The sequence below is a fragment of the Chanos chanos genome, chromosome 3 (genome assembly GCF_902362185.1).
Source record: "Chanos chanos chromosome 3, fChaCha1.1, whole genome shotgun sequence".
In the NCBI taxonomy this organism is placed as follows: Eukaryota; Metazoa; Chordata; class Actinopteri; order Gonorynchiformes; family Chanidae; genus Chanos; species Chanos chanos.
Window position 1 is genome coordinate 6,308,120 of NC_044497.1, and position 12,610 is coordinate 6,320,729.

Genomic DNA, 12,610 nt, shown 5'->3' on the forward strand with positions numbered 1-12,610 from the left:
TTCACATCAGAAACATTTCAAAACATAAAATGTCAAACTGTCAACACAGGATGACTACTTACAAACATATGTGGGCCAAAACTCCACCGAGTGAAGAAATCGCTTGTACCTCACAGACAAGTGGTTCGTTACTAAATTGAAGTCACATGACCACGAGCTTAACAAACAAAACTGCAGCCATAAGAGGGCGCCAAACCTATTATTTACATGAAATTAAAGCGTTACCAACACAATGGGTATACATTTCCCAACGTGCTCACATCACAAGGTATTTACCAGGCGTCCCAGTTAATCTCCTATTCATGTATTTTGGAAATGCATCTCTCAGTAGAAGGCAATTAAAACTCTTAAGACAGAATACAAAAGGAGACTGGTATTTCTCTATTGGTCACGTTTCTATCGTTATAATCAATGGCTTAGGAGCCAACATAACCCACACGGAAACAATCACTGTCTACTTCCTGTTTTTTTGGGGTTTTTTTTTTTTATTCACAACAGCATTACAAAACAGAAACATTTATTTATTAAAACACATTTTCCTTTCAAAGGAGCTCTTTAAAAGTACATCGCAGACTCTCCGGTGCTCCACTTGACCGTTCATACGTGACGTTTCCTCATTTTAATTTCCCACCCCAAACATGAGAAGACAGGATGACCATAAAAGGAGGGTTTTTTGGGGGGTTTTTTTATGACAGGTGATCCCGGTCCGCTGAACTTTTCGTCGCTACACTTCGGAGCTTTGCCCTGCTCCCAGATTTTTTTTATCGACCTTTTTTGAATTTCCCCGGCGTGGCACCTGTCTTCTGCTTCTTCTTTACGGATCCTTTCACCTCAGGTTCCTACAAATTCACACACACACACACACACACACACACACACAACATACGACAAAAGTCAATCATACTGAAAGCAACGCTTAGAAAACAGAAATGTTAACAGCCAAGACTGCGTTCTGACTGACGACCTGTCACATCTGTGTCTTATACGGTGGCATATTATAATATCTTCATAAAAGATACTCAGTTCAGCACAAGACTATTTCAATTTGGGTACTGTATCCAAACACATTCTCTGGTAGAATCAGGATTTTAATACCAGGGGAGAGCACATCTTTACCCACACCATATGTCCAATGTATTTAAGTCTGTTTACACTGCACTAAAGCTTCACTGACTTGTATAGACCAAGCTTTTAAAAAAAAAAAAAAAGGCTAAATAATTGCATTAGGTTGTCCTGGCGGAATAAATAACCAGGATATCCGTCCTGAGGTAGATTATGAAAGCCTTGACCAGACAGGCTTCGTTGGAGCGGTCGCGCACCTTGCGTTTGGACGACAAAGAGCCAGTGACCGTGAAGAACGTGTCCAGTCGACCCTGCGTGCTGCCCTGTCGACTCTTCAGGATTTTCTTACAGCCGTTACGAATACGTTCCTCACTGCAAGACACGCAGAACAACAGTAATAACACGCTTAAAAGAAACCGCTTAAAAGTCGCATGTGGGGAGGACCCGGCCCCGCCCCCTACCGAAGGGTACCAGACACGGTTGTAAGCCGAACCCTAACTGGTACCTGAACTGTTTCTCCGCGCACATGAACTGGACCAGGCCGTCTTCGTCTGGTTCCGTCCACTTCAGCTCCACGGTGGAGCAGTCTATCACGTCTGGCTTGAGAAAGAGTTCTCTCGCTTCCTTATACAACCAGTCCTCTGGGGCAGGGTTCTGTGACACACACACACACACACACACGTTAAAGGAATGGCCACCAGAACATTATCTGCAGTTTGGTTAGTTTCAGAACAACTCAGATATGATCTAAGCCCATTCGCCTCTAAACTTCCAGCAGATTTTAAAGTCACCAGTAAAATGAAAATAATGTGTGAGTTCAAATAACTGGTGTAATTGTTTTTTTGTTTTTTTTACCCTGTTGGGGGCTCACACCTATGAACAGAGTATCTACAGTAAGGAGTAGACATATTCAAACCTGATTTGCCAAAATGCAGCTGCTTCTTACCATTACCTCATATTGATCATCTCATTCCTAAAGCTGTAATCCTATGCCAGTCGGATGGCTGTCACGGATGACAGACGTGGAAACCAGCTTGGTTTACGCCCCTAAGGACCACACTTTGCTCTGGCTGTCCTTCCCATACTAGCACTGACGTGAATGTCGCTCATTTCTGGTTTCTGTAACCTGGGCAATTCTTTCATAACCTGTGACTAGCATCTCCCATAGGAATCACACACTGGCTTCATTTGATATACATCAGTTAAATCAAAGTCCCTGAACAACGCTTATCCCCGTTGTCTCTGCACACACACAACAAATGTCCCAAAACGTCTATGACTCCTTTCCCCCTAAAACACACTACCTATTCTAACCCTCAACCCTACAAAGAAAGCAAGAAAAGGATGGGTTCCCCCTTTTCAGTCTCAGGCTTGTTTATCCTGTAAAGCTGCTTTATGACAACACCTTTTGTAAAAAAACAAAACAAAACAAAAAAAAACGCTCTACGCAAATAAAATCAAACTGAACTGAAAATACATCGTTTCGTCTTTGTCAGAGTTTGGTATGTGATGGTGACCAGTGATAGTGTGTGTGTGTGTTGGTTGACCGCTGATGTGTTTGGTTATGTCCGGGCAGAGCTCACAGCTGGGTCGATGTTCTCCAGAATCTCCTCGATGGAACCGTGCTGTTTGATCAGGTCTATGGCTCTCTTCGGTCCGATTCCTTTGATGGTTCCACAGTAATCACAACCCAACAGTATACACAGGTCTATGAACTGAGAGACGCAATGAAACCATTAACGCTGAGGCGTTAAAGAGGAGCGAACCGAGAAACATCATCACAAGAAGTCTCGAAGTCACTCCAGCTTTTCTGATACCTGCTCGTGGGTGAGGCCGACATCCTGAAGAACCCGACTGAAATGGAACTCCTGAATGGGCAGTTTCCTTCAGGTTGGGAAGCAGACACAAACAAACGAATAAAAATCTGTTCTCTTAAAAAATGCTGAAACAAATCATTCGCATCTATCATACAAAAAGTTAATTAAATTTAAATCACTTCACTAAATGCAAAACAGAACACTCAAACAAACATGAACACTATCTTAAGACTGCCAATGGGGGATTTCTGCCAGCAAATTTTAGAAATAAAGCAAACTTCATCTTCTTATTTAATATGCTTAAGTATGCCCTGGCACTGTTTCAAATATCACTGCTGTCCTTGGTGGGCGGGGCACAGAACTGCCGAGGTCGACAGTTATGAAGGTCGTATTGTCACGGGTCAACAGTACTTTGCTTCACTGGCAGTCAGGTGTCTCAGCAGCACGTTGGTGCCGAACGTCAGTCCGTCCATGTCTTCGGTTGCCGTGGCGAAAACTTTACCAGCTTTCACCAGGGCCGCACAGCTGGCTTCTGCCTCACACGGAGCCTAAACAGACCAATCAGCATTACCCTCAGCGTACTACAGAAATCGAATCTAGGAAACGGATAATTACGCAAGCAAACGCAGAGTTGCCATTTGTTTCTCAGGTCAAAATACTGACAGAATGAGTGCAGGAATGTGTTATTATACTTATCAACTATGAGTGAGAGCTTCTCTCACGTCTTTGACTGTTCATTAAGTCTCAAACAGATGGAAAACACGAGAAATTACCTCAATGTAAGGGACTCCCATCAGAGTGAGCAGTTTCTTACACTCCTCATTGTGTTGCTTGGTAACCTTCACTAGACGTTTGCTGAACTTGTCAATGTTCTCTTGTTCCCCTAGCAACAAACATAACAATCACAATCAGCGCACAGCTCAGCTCAGAGATGGCAAGAAAGACAATGAGGTAAAAACCCATTAGTGATACCTGCTTCCTGGGCCTGAGCCAGTAGCTTTTCAGCTTCCGCTCTCCTCTCTACTCTCTTCTCCAGCTGCAGACACAAGGAATAGAAGATAGATATTAGAATCAAATGTCTGTTTTTTTTGGTTTGTTTGTATGTTTGTTCTCCTAGATACTTTGCAACAGTCGTTGAAAACACAATCAGCCATATGAAATGGCATCCTACACTGGTCAGGAACTACCTTTTTTTTTTTTTTTTTAAATGTTGGTAGAGGTCAAAAGTAGGCTAGGCTAACTGTATGCTTCTGTATGTCATTCTGTGTTGTACCAAGATGACTGGTACACTGAAACTGAGGGTATTGCGATGCGTTTTGCGCACCTCTCCCGATTTGAGCTGAGGGGGCTTGCCGTCAAACACGTAAACGGGTTTAATGCCACTCTCCAGCATCCGGATAGTCCGGTAAAACATCCCCATCAGATGGCTGAAAGAACACCAGAGAAAGAAATGCATACACAGAACTACATAAGAACAGCTTCAACACTGGAATCCAGCTTAGATATGATGATAGGTTCACGCTGATGTCAAGTATGTCGTTGCACTGCACAAGGTGAGACAAGGAATTAAACAAAATACAAATCATATTTGATTATCTGAATGAAACATATTGAGACATCACAATTCTGAGTTTTGTGAGCGTCTATTGGTCTCCATACCTTGTGGTCTCGCCATCTTCGTTTTGTAACACGTTTCCATCCTGTCTGACCGCAATAAGAAACTGGTATATGCACATGGATGCGTCAATGGCGATCTTCCGTCCTGAAACGCAGCGACAACATACAAGAGATTTAACTTACTTCTGTATGACTGCAGCAGCGCCTCGGTTACACACAAAGCATTGAACACAGGCATAAATCACTACTGCATATTTAATATACAGGTGAATTAACCCGTTTAACATGATATTAAACAGGGGGAGATGTTCTTCTATTGCATTACAGACGAGAACTGAATATTTACGCTGTCAAGAATCAAACACAAAAGGCTGGGTGACTACCTTTTTGCCAACTTACCAAAGTAGCTTTTGATGTCTTGCTCTTTGATAGCCGAGGGTGCCTGGTCGGCGATTAACTTTGCAAGTCCGTGAATTCCCATGGTGTCGGAAAATCTGTTAGCGAAATGATGAATCAATTAATCAAAGAGGCATCCAGTCTTTAGCTAAACTGACATCCGTTTCCACCGGTGACTAAGCACCGAATACCAAAACAAAAGCTTTCTCTCTGGTCGCTATCACCAAACTAACCGTTTAACAGTTGTTCCCAATACATGATACCGTTACGACAGAACTCAGACTGAAAATAGCCAATATTCTCCACAAATTCGGTTGAACTCACCTGAATACGTCCCTGCTCCCTGTTTTTAATCTACGTTCTCTGTTTAAGGCGCGAAGTAAATGCGTCTAATTCGCGCGAAATTCTATAGCCAGGCACTATGAATCAAAAAGATCCCCACTGCTCAAGGGAACACGTGCGGTCGATTGCTCGAAATCGATTAAGTCGTACGTGTGAGAGAAAAATGGAAAGCACAGTTGGTTCGATGTGATGCGATTGGTCAAGACTGGACGAAACATAGGGGTAATGATAGTCAGTGCCTTAGTGATGAGGTAAACTGACCGTGGCGTGAAGTCTTTATCAAATAAGATACATGTGTCCCATAGTCTGTAAGTTCAAGGACAAAACCTGAGTTGAAGTTTATTCAAAATTTAAACGTGACAAATTATCTCATAGTTTAGTGAATTTTTTTTTGGATCGCCCCGCCCACCCCGGAAAAGTACACCGACGATATATTTATTTTTGAGGTGACGTGGATTCGGTAGAGAGTTGTACATCTTTCGAATTATTCTTGTTTTAAATTCTCAGCCCTGTCTGGATTTAGGAACAGTTATTTCCACGTGACCTAAAGTCTGCCACACTTCAAATATGATCATTTAAATTTAATATCGACGGATCCGCAAAGAGAGAAAGTGAGTGTCCACGGGCCTGCGGAATCTGAGGAATTCGACCACCATCAGGAACAGGTTTGATACACATTTCAGAGCAGGAAGCTATGTTACAGTAGCTAATTTATTGGCTAAAGACTTCACTAGCCATAGTTACTTAAATGTTGGTAGTCTGAACCGAGTTATATACGGTGCTTTTTGTTTTGTTTCGTTTCACAAATGAAACCAAGTAATTGGAAATAAACCAAACTGTATGTTCGATGCAGACCTAATACGACTGATAATATGCTACATTGCAGAGTATCTCTACGCTGTCTGTCTCAAGTTAAGCGTAGCGAGAAATCAAGTTTGTGCTAGCTGCCATCATTACATTTAGCCAGCTGTTTTATACGCTACTTGCTAATGTTACTGTCAATGTAAAAATGTGTTAACACTCTAAATTGTATCTAGAGTTGTTGTGTGATCCAGCATTCATCTCAAGGATTCATTCTACTGTATAGTAGATTAGTTAGGAAACCATTAACAAGTCTGACGGTTATTTGATTCATCTTTGACTTTGTATTTGATTCAGGACATTAGTCTTTTCTTTGACAGGTGTTGCGATGACAGTCAGGCTGGCATTTCCTGCTCCGCCAGTCGCTGGTGGGGTCATGACATTTGGTGTCTTTGCGTTGTGTGTGTGCCTTCTGCCGCATTTAGCATGGGCAGGTAGCTACAAGCAAGGAGACCCCGTTGTTCTGTATGTCAATAAAGTCGGCCCGTATCATAACCCCCAGGAAACCTATCACTATTACACTCTACCAGTATGCAGACCTAAGGAGGTGAGAATTCATCATTTCCTTCATGCTTGAATTGTTGTCCCATTGTTTGAATGTACGAGAGAATATGATTATGAAATGACAGGTTATGACAATTGTTCTCCCAGGTGCACCATAAATCTTTGAGTTTGGGAGAGGTTCTGGATGGGGACAGGATGGCAGAATCAATGTACCAAATCCGGTTCCGAGAGAATGTAGAAAAACAGACCCTTTGCCAGCTTACGCTTTCAGAGAAAGAGGTACACCCTCCAGTCATACTCCTGTCCATTTGGATACAGTGTTAAGCAGAGGCAGATTATTTTGTTCAATTTTAAATCCATTCAGGCACTGTTTTCTATACCTGCAGTCTTTTAATACCTGTTCTGATATGTTACGTGTGTGTTTAAATAATTGGTCTGTTGAATGAATAGGTGACGTGATTGGTTTTAATGCAGTGAATGTATGTAGATCTGTGTTGAAGGAGTTTGTTCTTGTCTGTCAGGTGGATCAGCTGAGAGAAGCCATAGAAGAGCTGTATTATTTTGAGTTTGTCCTGGATGACATCCCCATCTGGGGTTTTGTGGGATACATGGAGGAGAGTGGATTCCTACCCCACAGTCATAAGGTCTGGGTTTCATTTTCATTCTCTCTCTCACTCTCTCGCTCTCTCTCTTCCCCTGTGTCACACACACACACACACACACACACACTGTTTCTTGCTCTCATTTCTCGTCCTGTATCTTGGCCTCATTCTAATTCTCTGGCACGTCTCTTGGTCTCCGTATAGCTTTTGATGGCTGTTAATGTCCACGCATTCCAGAAAGCTCAGCTTGCCAACCCCTCACCACATTAGATTTGTTTGTTACTTTTTCCTTAAAAAGGCTCTCAACGTCAAAACATTTTAAACTATCATTTTGAACCCATTGTGGATTTGCACTGAAGGCCCCATTCTCTTGTCATTGCTCCCTGCTGTTTTTTTGTTTAGGTAGGGCTGTGGACCCACTTGGACTTCAACATTGAGTATAACGGCGAATCGGTGATCTTCGCCAACGTTTCGGTGAAGGACGTAAAACCCGTACAGCTGGAAGAGGGGGGAGGGATAGGAGGCCAAGGGGCGGGGGGAGGCAGCGGGGGGCTGACGGTGACCCACACCTACAGCGTGCGCTGGTTCGAGAGCCACCTGCCGTACGCGCGGAGAGCGGAACGCCTGCGAGATTACTCCTTCTTCCCCAAGACCCTGGAGATCCACTGGCTCTCCATCATCAACTCTCTGGTGCTGGTGGTGCTGCTGCTAGGTTTCGTCATCATCATCCTCATGAGAGTGTTGAAGAACGACTTCGCCAGGTGAGAGACGTTGGTGTGTGGTCAGTGGAGAAGGAGAAAATAAAGGAGTGGAGGAGGAGACGGGGGGACAGGGAGAGGACTGGTGATGAAAAGAGAGAAGCAGAAGTGAGGAGAAATGAACAGAAAAAGGGCAGAGAAGGAGGGAAAAGAAAGTTAGTGGAAGGGTAAGAGCAGGAAGTGGGAGGGAACTGTCGTCCAGATTAGAGTCCTTACAAACACGTTATAAATCTTTAATGGTTAACTAGCGTTGCTTTCTGTGGATCATTACCCTTAATGAAACCCGGGAAGGCTCGCTTCAGCGCAGCTTCCCTTTTTGACATCACCTCATTTTAACCCAGAGAACATTTGCTAGCGCTCCTTGATTAATTAAGGCTCCACGGTGGGTTGGTATTAAAAGCCAGCGGGAGTGGAGTCCTCCAGGTCTAGATCTGGGGGGGATGCCTGTCATAGACAGACGGGGTATGCTCCTGTAAAACGAGAGCCAATCAGGTGCAGGCGGCGCTGCTGGAGCTGTCCGTGTGCTTGTGTCCTGTCAGGTATAACGTGGAGGAGGACGGGGGCTGCGACGACTTGGACCAGGGGGATAACGGTTGGAAGATCATCCACACCGACGTGTTTCGCTTCCCCCCCTACAAAAGCCTGCTGTGCGCCATACTCGGGGTGGGGGCGCAGTTCCTCACTCTGGCTACAGGTCGGTCTTATTTCTGATACTCCACCAGCAGCTTTAGGCTCTCAGATGTAGAGCTGTCCCTTAGGCGGTGCCGTTTTACAACAGGTTCGCATCTTTATGTCTTTATGCCTGGGCTTTGTTTAGCAGAAGACAAGCAGTACAGACTAACCAGAATTCATTACATAAAAGAAAGGAACCACATGGCATTACTTACTGACATGACAAAAAGCGATTTAATGAACGTATCACAGGTGTCTCTCTGCGCTGCATCTCACTCTTAACGAACGGCGTTCGATCAGAATAAACCTGTACGCGAAAATCGTCCGCAGAATTGTAAACATCTCACTGTAAATATCACGTGTGGTGGACAAAAATATCGCGAAACAAAGTAGTCTGTTCGGTGAAATGGACACCTGATTAAACAGACTGATGAAGGTATGATGTTGCTTTTTTTGAACATTTATATCATGTGTTATATCATTTATTTATTCATGTTATGATAAATATGCTGTTTTAATACTTATTGTATTTTTCAGATGAATTATCTGTAATCCCACGCAGATACTGTTAGTGATAAGACAGGATGTATTGGGGAAAAGTTCAGTCCTTAGACTAATGAAGTGTGTGTGTCTGTGTTTGTGTGTGTGTGTGTATGTGTGTAAACACATGAGTATGTGAGTATACGTGTGTGTGGGTGTGTTTGTGATTTTCATAAGAATTTTAAAAGCTGTGTTTAGAGGTTTACCATTTTAATCTTTCAGCTGTTGAGGTTGACAGGGTGTTGCATCAGTGAGTCTTTACTTTGAATAGTGAACAGGGAAAAATAAAAACAGGACATTCTGTTTGCTCCAAAGCGTCTCAGTCTTAGAACTTTTGTTCCGAGTGAAACCGGTGGAAACATCGCATTGCAGAGGTTCTGATAAGATGAACCAATAGGACAGCAGGATTCGTTTAAGTGAATGTGAGATGCATGTTATAAGGGGACCAGTGAGTTACATACAGGGCACCTCAGCCGACCGAATCCAGATCAGTTGGATTCAATAGAATTGCAAATGACCGCTTTAAAACGACCGTACATTTTAACCAGAGGAACAAAGAATCACTGATTAAAATACTGTGTGAGGTTTGTACTTTCTCTGGCTCGCGTTTTGACCCCTGACCCTGCTCCTCTCTGCCCCGCTGTGTTACCGTAGGGATTATCGTCATGGCGTTGCTGGGGATGTTTAACGTCCATCGTCACGGTGCTATAAACTCCGCCGCCATCGTGCTGTACGCTCTTACCAGCTGTGTGTCGGGCTACACCTCCTGCCGCTTCTACACACAGATCCACGGAAAACGCTGGGTTTGGAACATCATCCTCACCTCCACACTCTTCTCAGGTTCGTCAGAAACATTTTCAGTCTGGAAATAAAAACAAATTGCGTTGATGGTGTGTTGTGTTCATGGTGTGGTTAAACCAGGAAATGTTCTGTATTGGGAAACCAGCTGCAGCTGAAGACAAGCAAACTATAAAATTATTAAGTAGTTACTCGTGGTTACTCTGTTATTGTATGGCCTCTTTGTAAATGTGTGTCACAGTATTCATAATGTACTGTTTTTGCAGATGCAAGACAGCAGTAGACGATACCTTAATGTACTTTATTCTGATTGTAAAAAGCGGACCCTCATCTCTCTCTCTCTCTCTCTCTTGCTCTCCTTCTCTCTCTCTTTCTCACCCTCCCTCCCTCCCTCTCTCTCTCTTTCTCACCCTCCCTCCCTCCCTCTCTCTCTCGTTCTCCAGCTCCTCTCTTTCTGACGTGGAGCGTGGTGAACTCGGTCCACTGGTGGAGTGGCTCCACCCAGGCCTTGCCCGCCACCACCGTGCTGCTGTTGCTAGGCGCCTGGGTGCTCGTGGGCTTTCCCCTCACCGTCATCGGCGGCATCGTCGGCAAAAACCGAGCGGGCAGCTTCCAGGCGCCGTGCCGCACCCGCAACATCCCGCGGCAGATCCCCGAGCAGCCGTGGTACAAACACACGGCTGTGCACATGGCCATCGGAGGATTCCTGCCTTTCAGGTGAGGAGAAAACAAACTTTAAAGGACAAAAAGAATTCTCATCTCCGTCTCTACCTCATGCGCTCTTCCGCCTCTGTCTGTCTGAGGTCTCTCAGTGTCGTATATTTAGTCATTCTCTTTATGTGTATTTCCCCTTATTACACTTGAACCCCTGTGTGCCTTTGTCATGTCTTAAAGCTTTTATTTTAGATATGCTCAAAGATGCCTTTGTCTTACGAGGCATGTTGCTCTTACAGGGATTGAGGCTCTTCAAGATAAATTACGGCGCTCTTACTAAAGTCAGCCCTTGAAATGGTTTAGGCGTAATTACTGTAATCATGGCCATATCCTGACCTTGTTGTCTGTCTCTCTCTCTCTCTCTCTCTCTCTCTCGCTCCCTCTCCCCATTTCCCGTGGCAGCGCCATCTCGGTGGAGCTCTACTACATCTTTGCGACGGTGTGGGGACGTGAACACTACACCCTGTACGGGATCCTGCTCTGCGTGTTTGCCATCCTGCTCTCTGTGGGGGCCTGCATCTCCGTGGCTCTGACCTATTTCCTGCTGTCGGGCGAGGACTACCGCTGGTGGTGGCGTAGCATCCTCAGCACCGGCTCCACCGGCATCTTCATCTTCGTCTACTCGGTCTTCTACTACCGGAACCGCTCCAGCATGAGCGGACCGGTCCAGAGCACCGAGTTCTTCGGCTACTCGCTTCTCACCGCCCTGGTCTTCTCCCTCATGCTGGGCACCGTGTCTTTCTGGGCCTCTTTAGCCTTTATCCGTTACATTTACCGCAGCCTCAAGATGGACTAAGGGGGGTGGGGGGGGGGGGCCTTTGAACCGTCCCTTACGCCATGCCCTACTCAACTGGAAATGAGAAGGACACGTGGGCCTGGTCCTCAGGGACCCCTGTGTGTGCAGGTTTTTGCTCAGGTGGATTTTTGAGACATTCCTGGATTGGTGTTGAAATGAAAATGGGATCAAGTACAAGAATGTTTGAATCCATTACTTGAATGTTTGAGGAATATATCTATGTTTTAGATGTTTCACGCGCGCACACCCACACACACAAAAAGCCAAATCTTCTAGACGTGTAGCTCCTAGATTATAAATGCACATTGGATTCTGAAAACATATAGTTTGATCCAGATCGAAACTGATCTGTAAAGTAAGTATAGAAAACTGCTGTTGAACATACCATTTTTGTAGATTTTATGTTACTGAATGGCTACTTTATTGGATTTATAATGGAAGAGATTTATAATTATGGCAGTGATGTCAGGACTAGACTGGACACACATTAAATAAGGCATATGTGGATTCATCCAGATGAAACTGGTTTTTCCACAAAATCCAGCATTCACAGGAGTCTTTGGGGACTGGTACAGATGCTCTCTCCTGCATGCGGGAGGGGTAACGGGGGACGTTTTGCTCCATCATAGGGCAACTGAAGGACTAACAACAATGTGAAGTTATAAAGGGACAAAAATATGGGTGGAGTTAAAAAAAGAGTTTAGATTTAAAAAAGACGGGAATTCTTTGGGGGGGGGGTGGTGAGTGTCTGACGTGGGACAGCAGAGTGCTTAGGTATGTGTCTGTTATGGGTGTTTTCTGCGTGTGTGTATGTGTGTGAGAGAGAGACTGTATGGGGGGGGGGGAAGAGCTTCAGCGTGCAGATGGTGGGTGAGGGGAGCAATATCGTACTTTAAAAAAAAAGTCACCATTGACTGTGATTTATGTTCTGATGTAAATATACAACCTTTTCAATAAAGTCACTTCTTTTTACAACAACCCGCAGGCTTACGGTCAAACTTCTGAAGCGTCAGGTGTAATGGTTATGCTCAATAAATTAAAGTATACACCTGAGGTTAATTGGGTACAGTGAAAAAAGAAAATTAAAAAAAAAAAAAAAACCCACACACACACACACACACACACAGACAG

The 12,610-nt window shown here is 44.4% G+C and overlaps 2 protein-coding genes across 2 annotated transcripts; one reads left to right on the top strand and one right to left on the bottom strand.

The window, feature by feature from the left end:
* Positions 1–690: 690 nt before the first annotated feature.
* On the bottom strand, positions 691–5,248 carry fen1 (flap structure-specific endonuclease 1). The gene is made up of 12 exons (XM_030769514.1): positions 5,217–5,248; positions 4,896–4,990; positions 4,539–4,641; positions 4,204–4,306; positions 3,852–3,915; positions 3,653–3,762; positions 3,291–3,427; positions 2,880–2,946; positions 2,646–2,777; positions 1,568–1,716; positions 1,320–1,434; positions 691–839 (listed from the first exon to the last, which is right to left on the bottom strand). The coding sequence occupies exons 2-12, from the start codon at positions 4,975–4,977 to the stop codon at positions 762–764; spliced, it is 1,140 nt and encodes a 379-aa protein (XP_030625374.1). The 5' UTR covers positions 4,978–4,990; positions 5,217–5,248; the 3' UTR covers positions 691–761.
* A 436-nt stretch (positions 5,249–5,684) lies between these two features.
* On the top strand, positions 5,685–12,286 carry tm9sf1 (transmembrane 9 superfamily member 1). Its single transcript, XM_030769506.1, has 9 exons — positions 5,685–5,899; positions 6,416–6,642; positions 6,747–6,878; positions 7,121–7,243; positions 7,604–7,962; positions 8,499–8,653; positions 9,826–10,011; positions 10,413–10,686; positions 11,086–12,286. The coding sequence occupies exons 2-9, from the start codon at positions 6,424–6,426 to the stop codon at positions 11,477–11,479; spliced, it is 1,842 nt and encodes a 613-aa protein (XP_030625366.1). The 5' UTR covers positions 5,685–5,899; positions 6,416–6,423; the 3' UTR covers positions 11,480–12,286.
* Positions 12,287–12,610: the final 324 nt, after the last annotated feature.

What these genes read in the sequence shown, in the direction of transcription:
- fen1 (XM_030769514.1), bottom strand. Translation starts at nt 4,977, where the DNA reads ATGGGAATTCACGGACTTGCAAAGTTAATCGCCGACCAGGCACCCTCG. An exon ending in CTGACTGCCAGTGAAGCAAA is followed by an intron (nt 2,947 to 3,290) that starts GTACTGTTGACC and finishes CCCAACCTGAAG; the next exon opens with GAAACTGCCCATTCAGGAGT. An exon ending in TGGAGAACATCGACCCAGCT is followed by an intron (nt 1,717 to 2,645) that starts GTGAGCTCTGCC and finishes TGTGTGTCACAG; the next exon opens with AACCCTGCCCCAGAGGACTG.
- tm9sf1 (XM_030769506.1), top strand. Translation starts at nt 6,424, where the DNA reads ATGACAGTCAGGCTGGCATTTCCTGCTCCGCCAGTCGCTGGTGGGGTC. An exon ending in TTGAAGAACGACTTCGCCAG is followed by an intron (nt 7,963 to 8,498) that starts GTGAGAGACGTT and finishes GTGTCCTGTCAG; the next exon opens with GTATAACGTGGAGGAGGACG. An exon ending in GTTCCTCACTCTGGCTACAG is followed by an intron (nt 8,654 to 9,825) that starts GTCGGTCTTATT and finishes GTGTTACCGTAG; the next exon opens with GGATTATCGTCATGGCGTTG.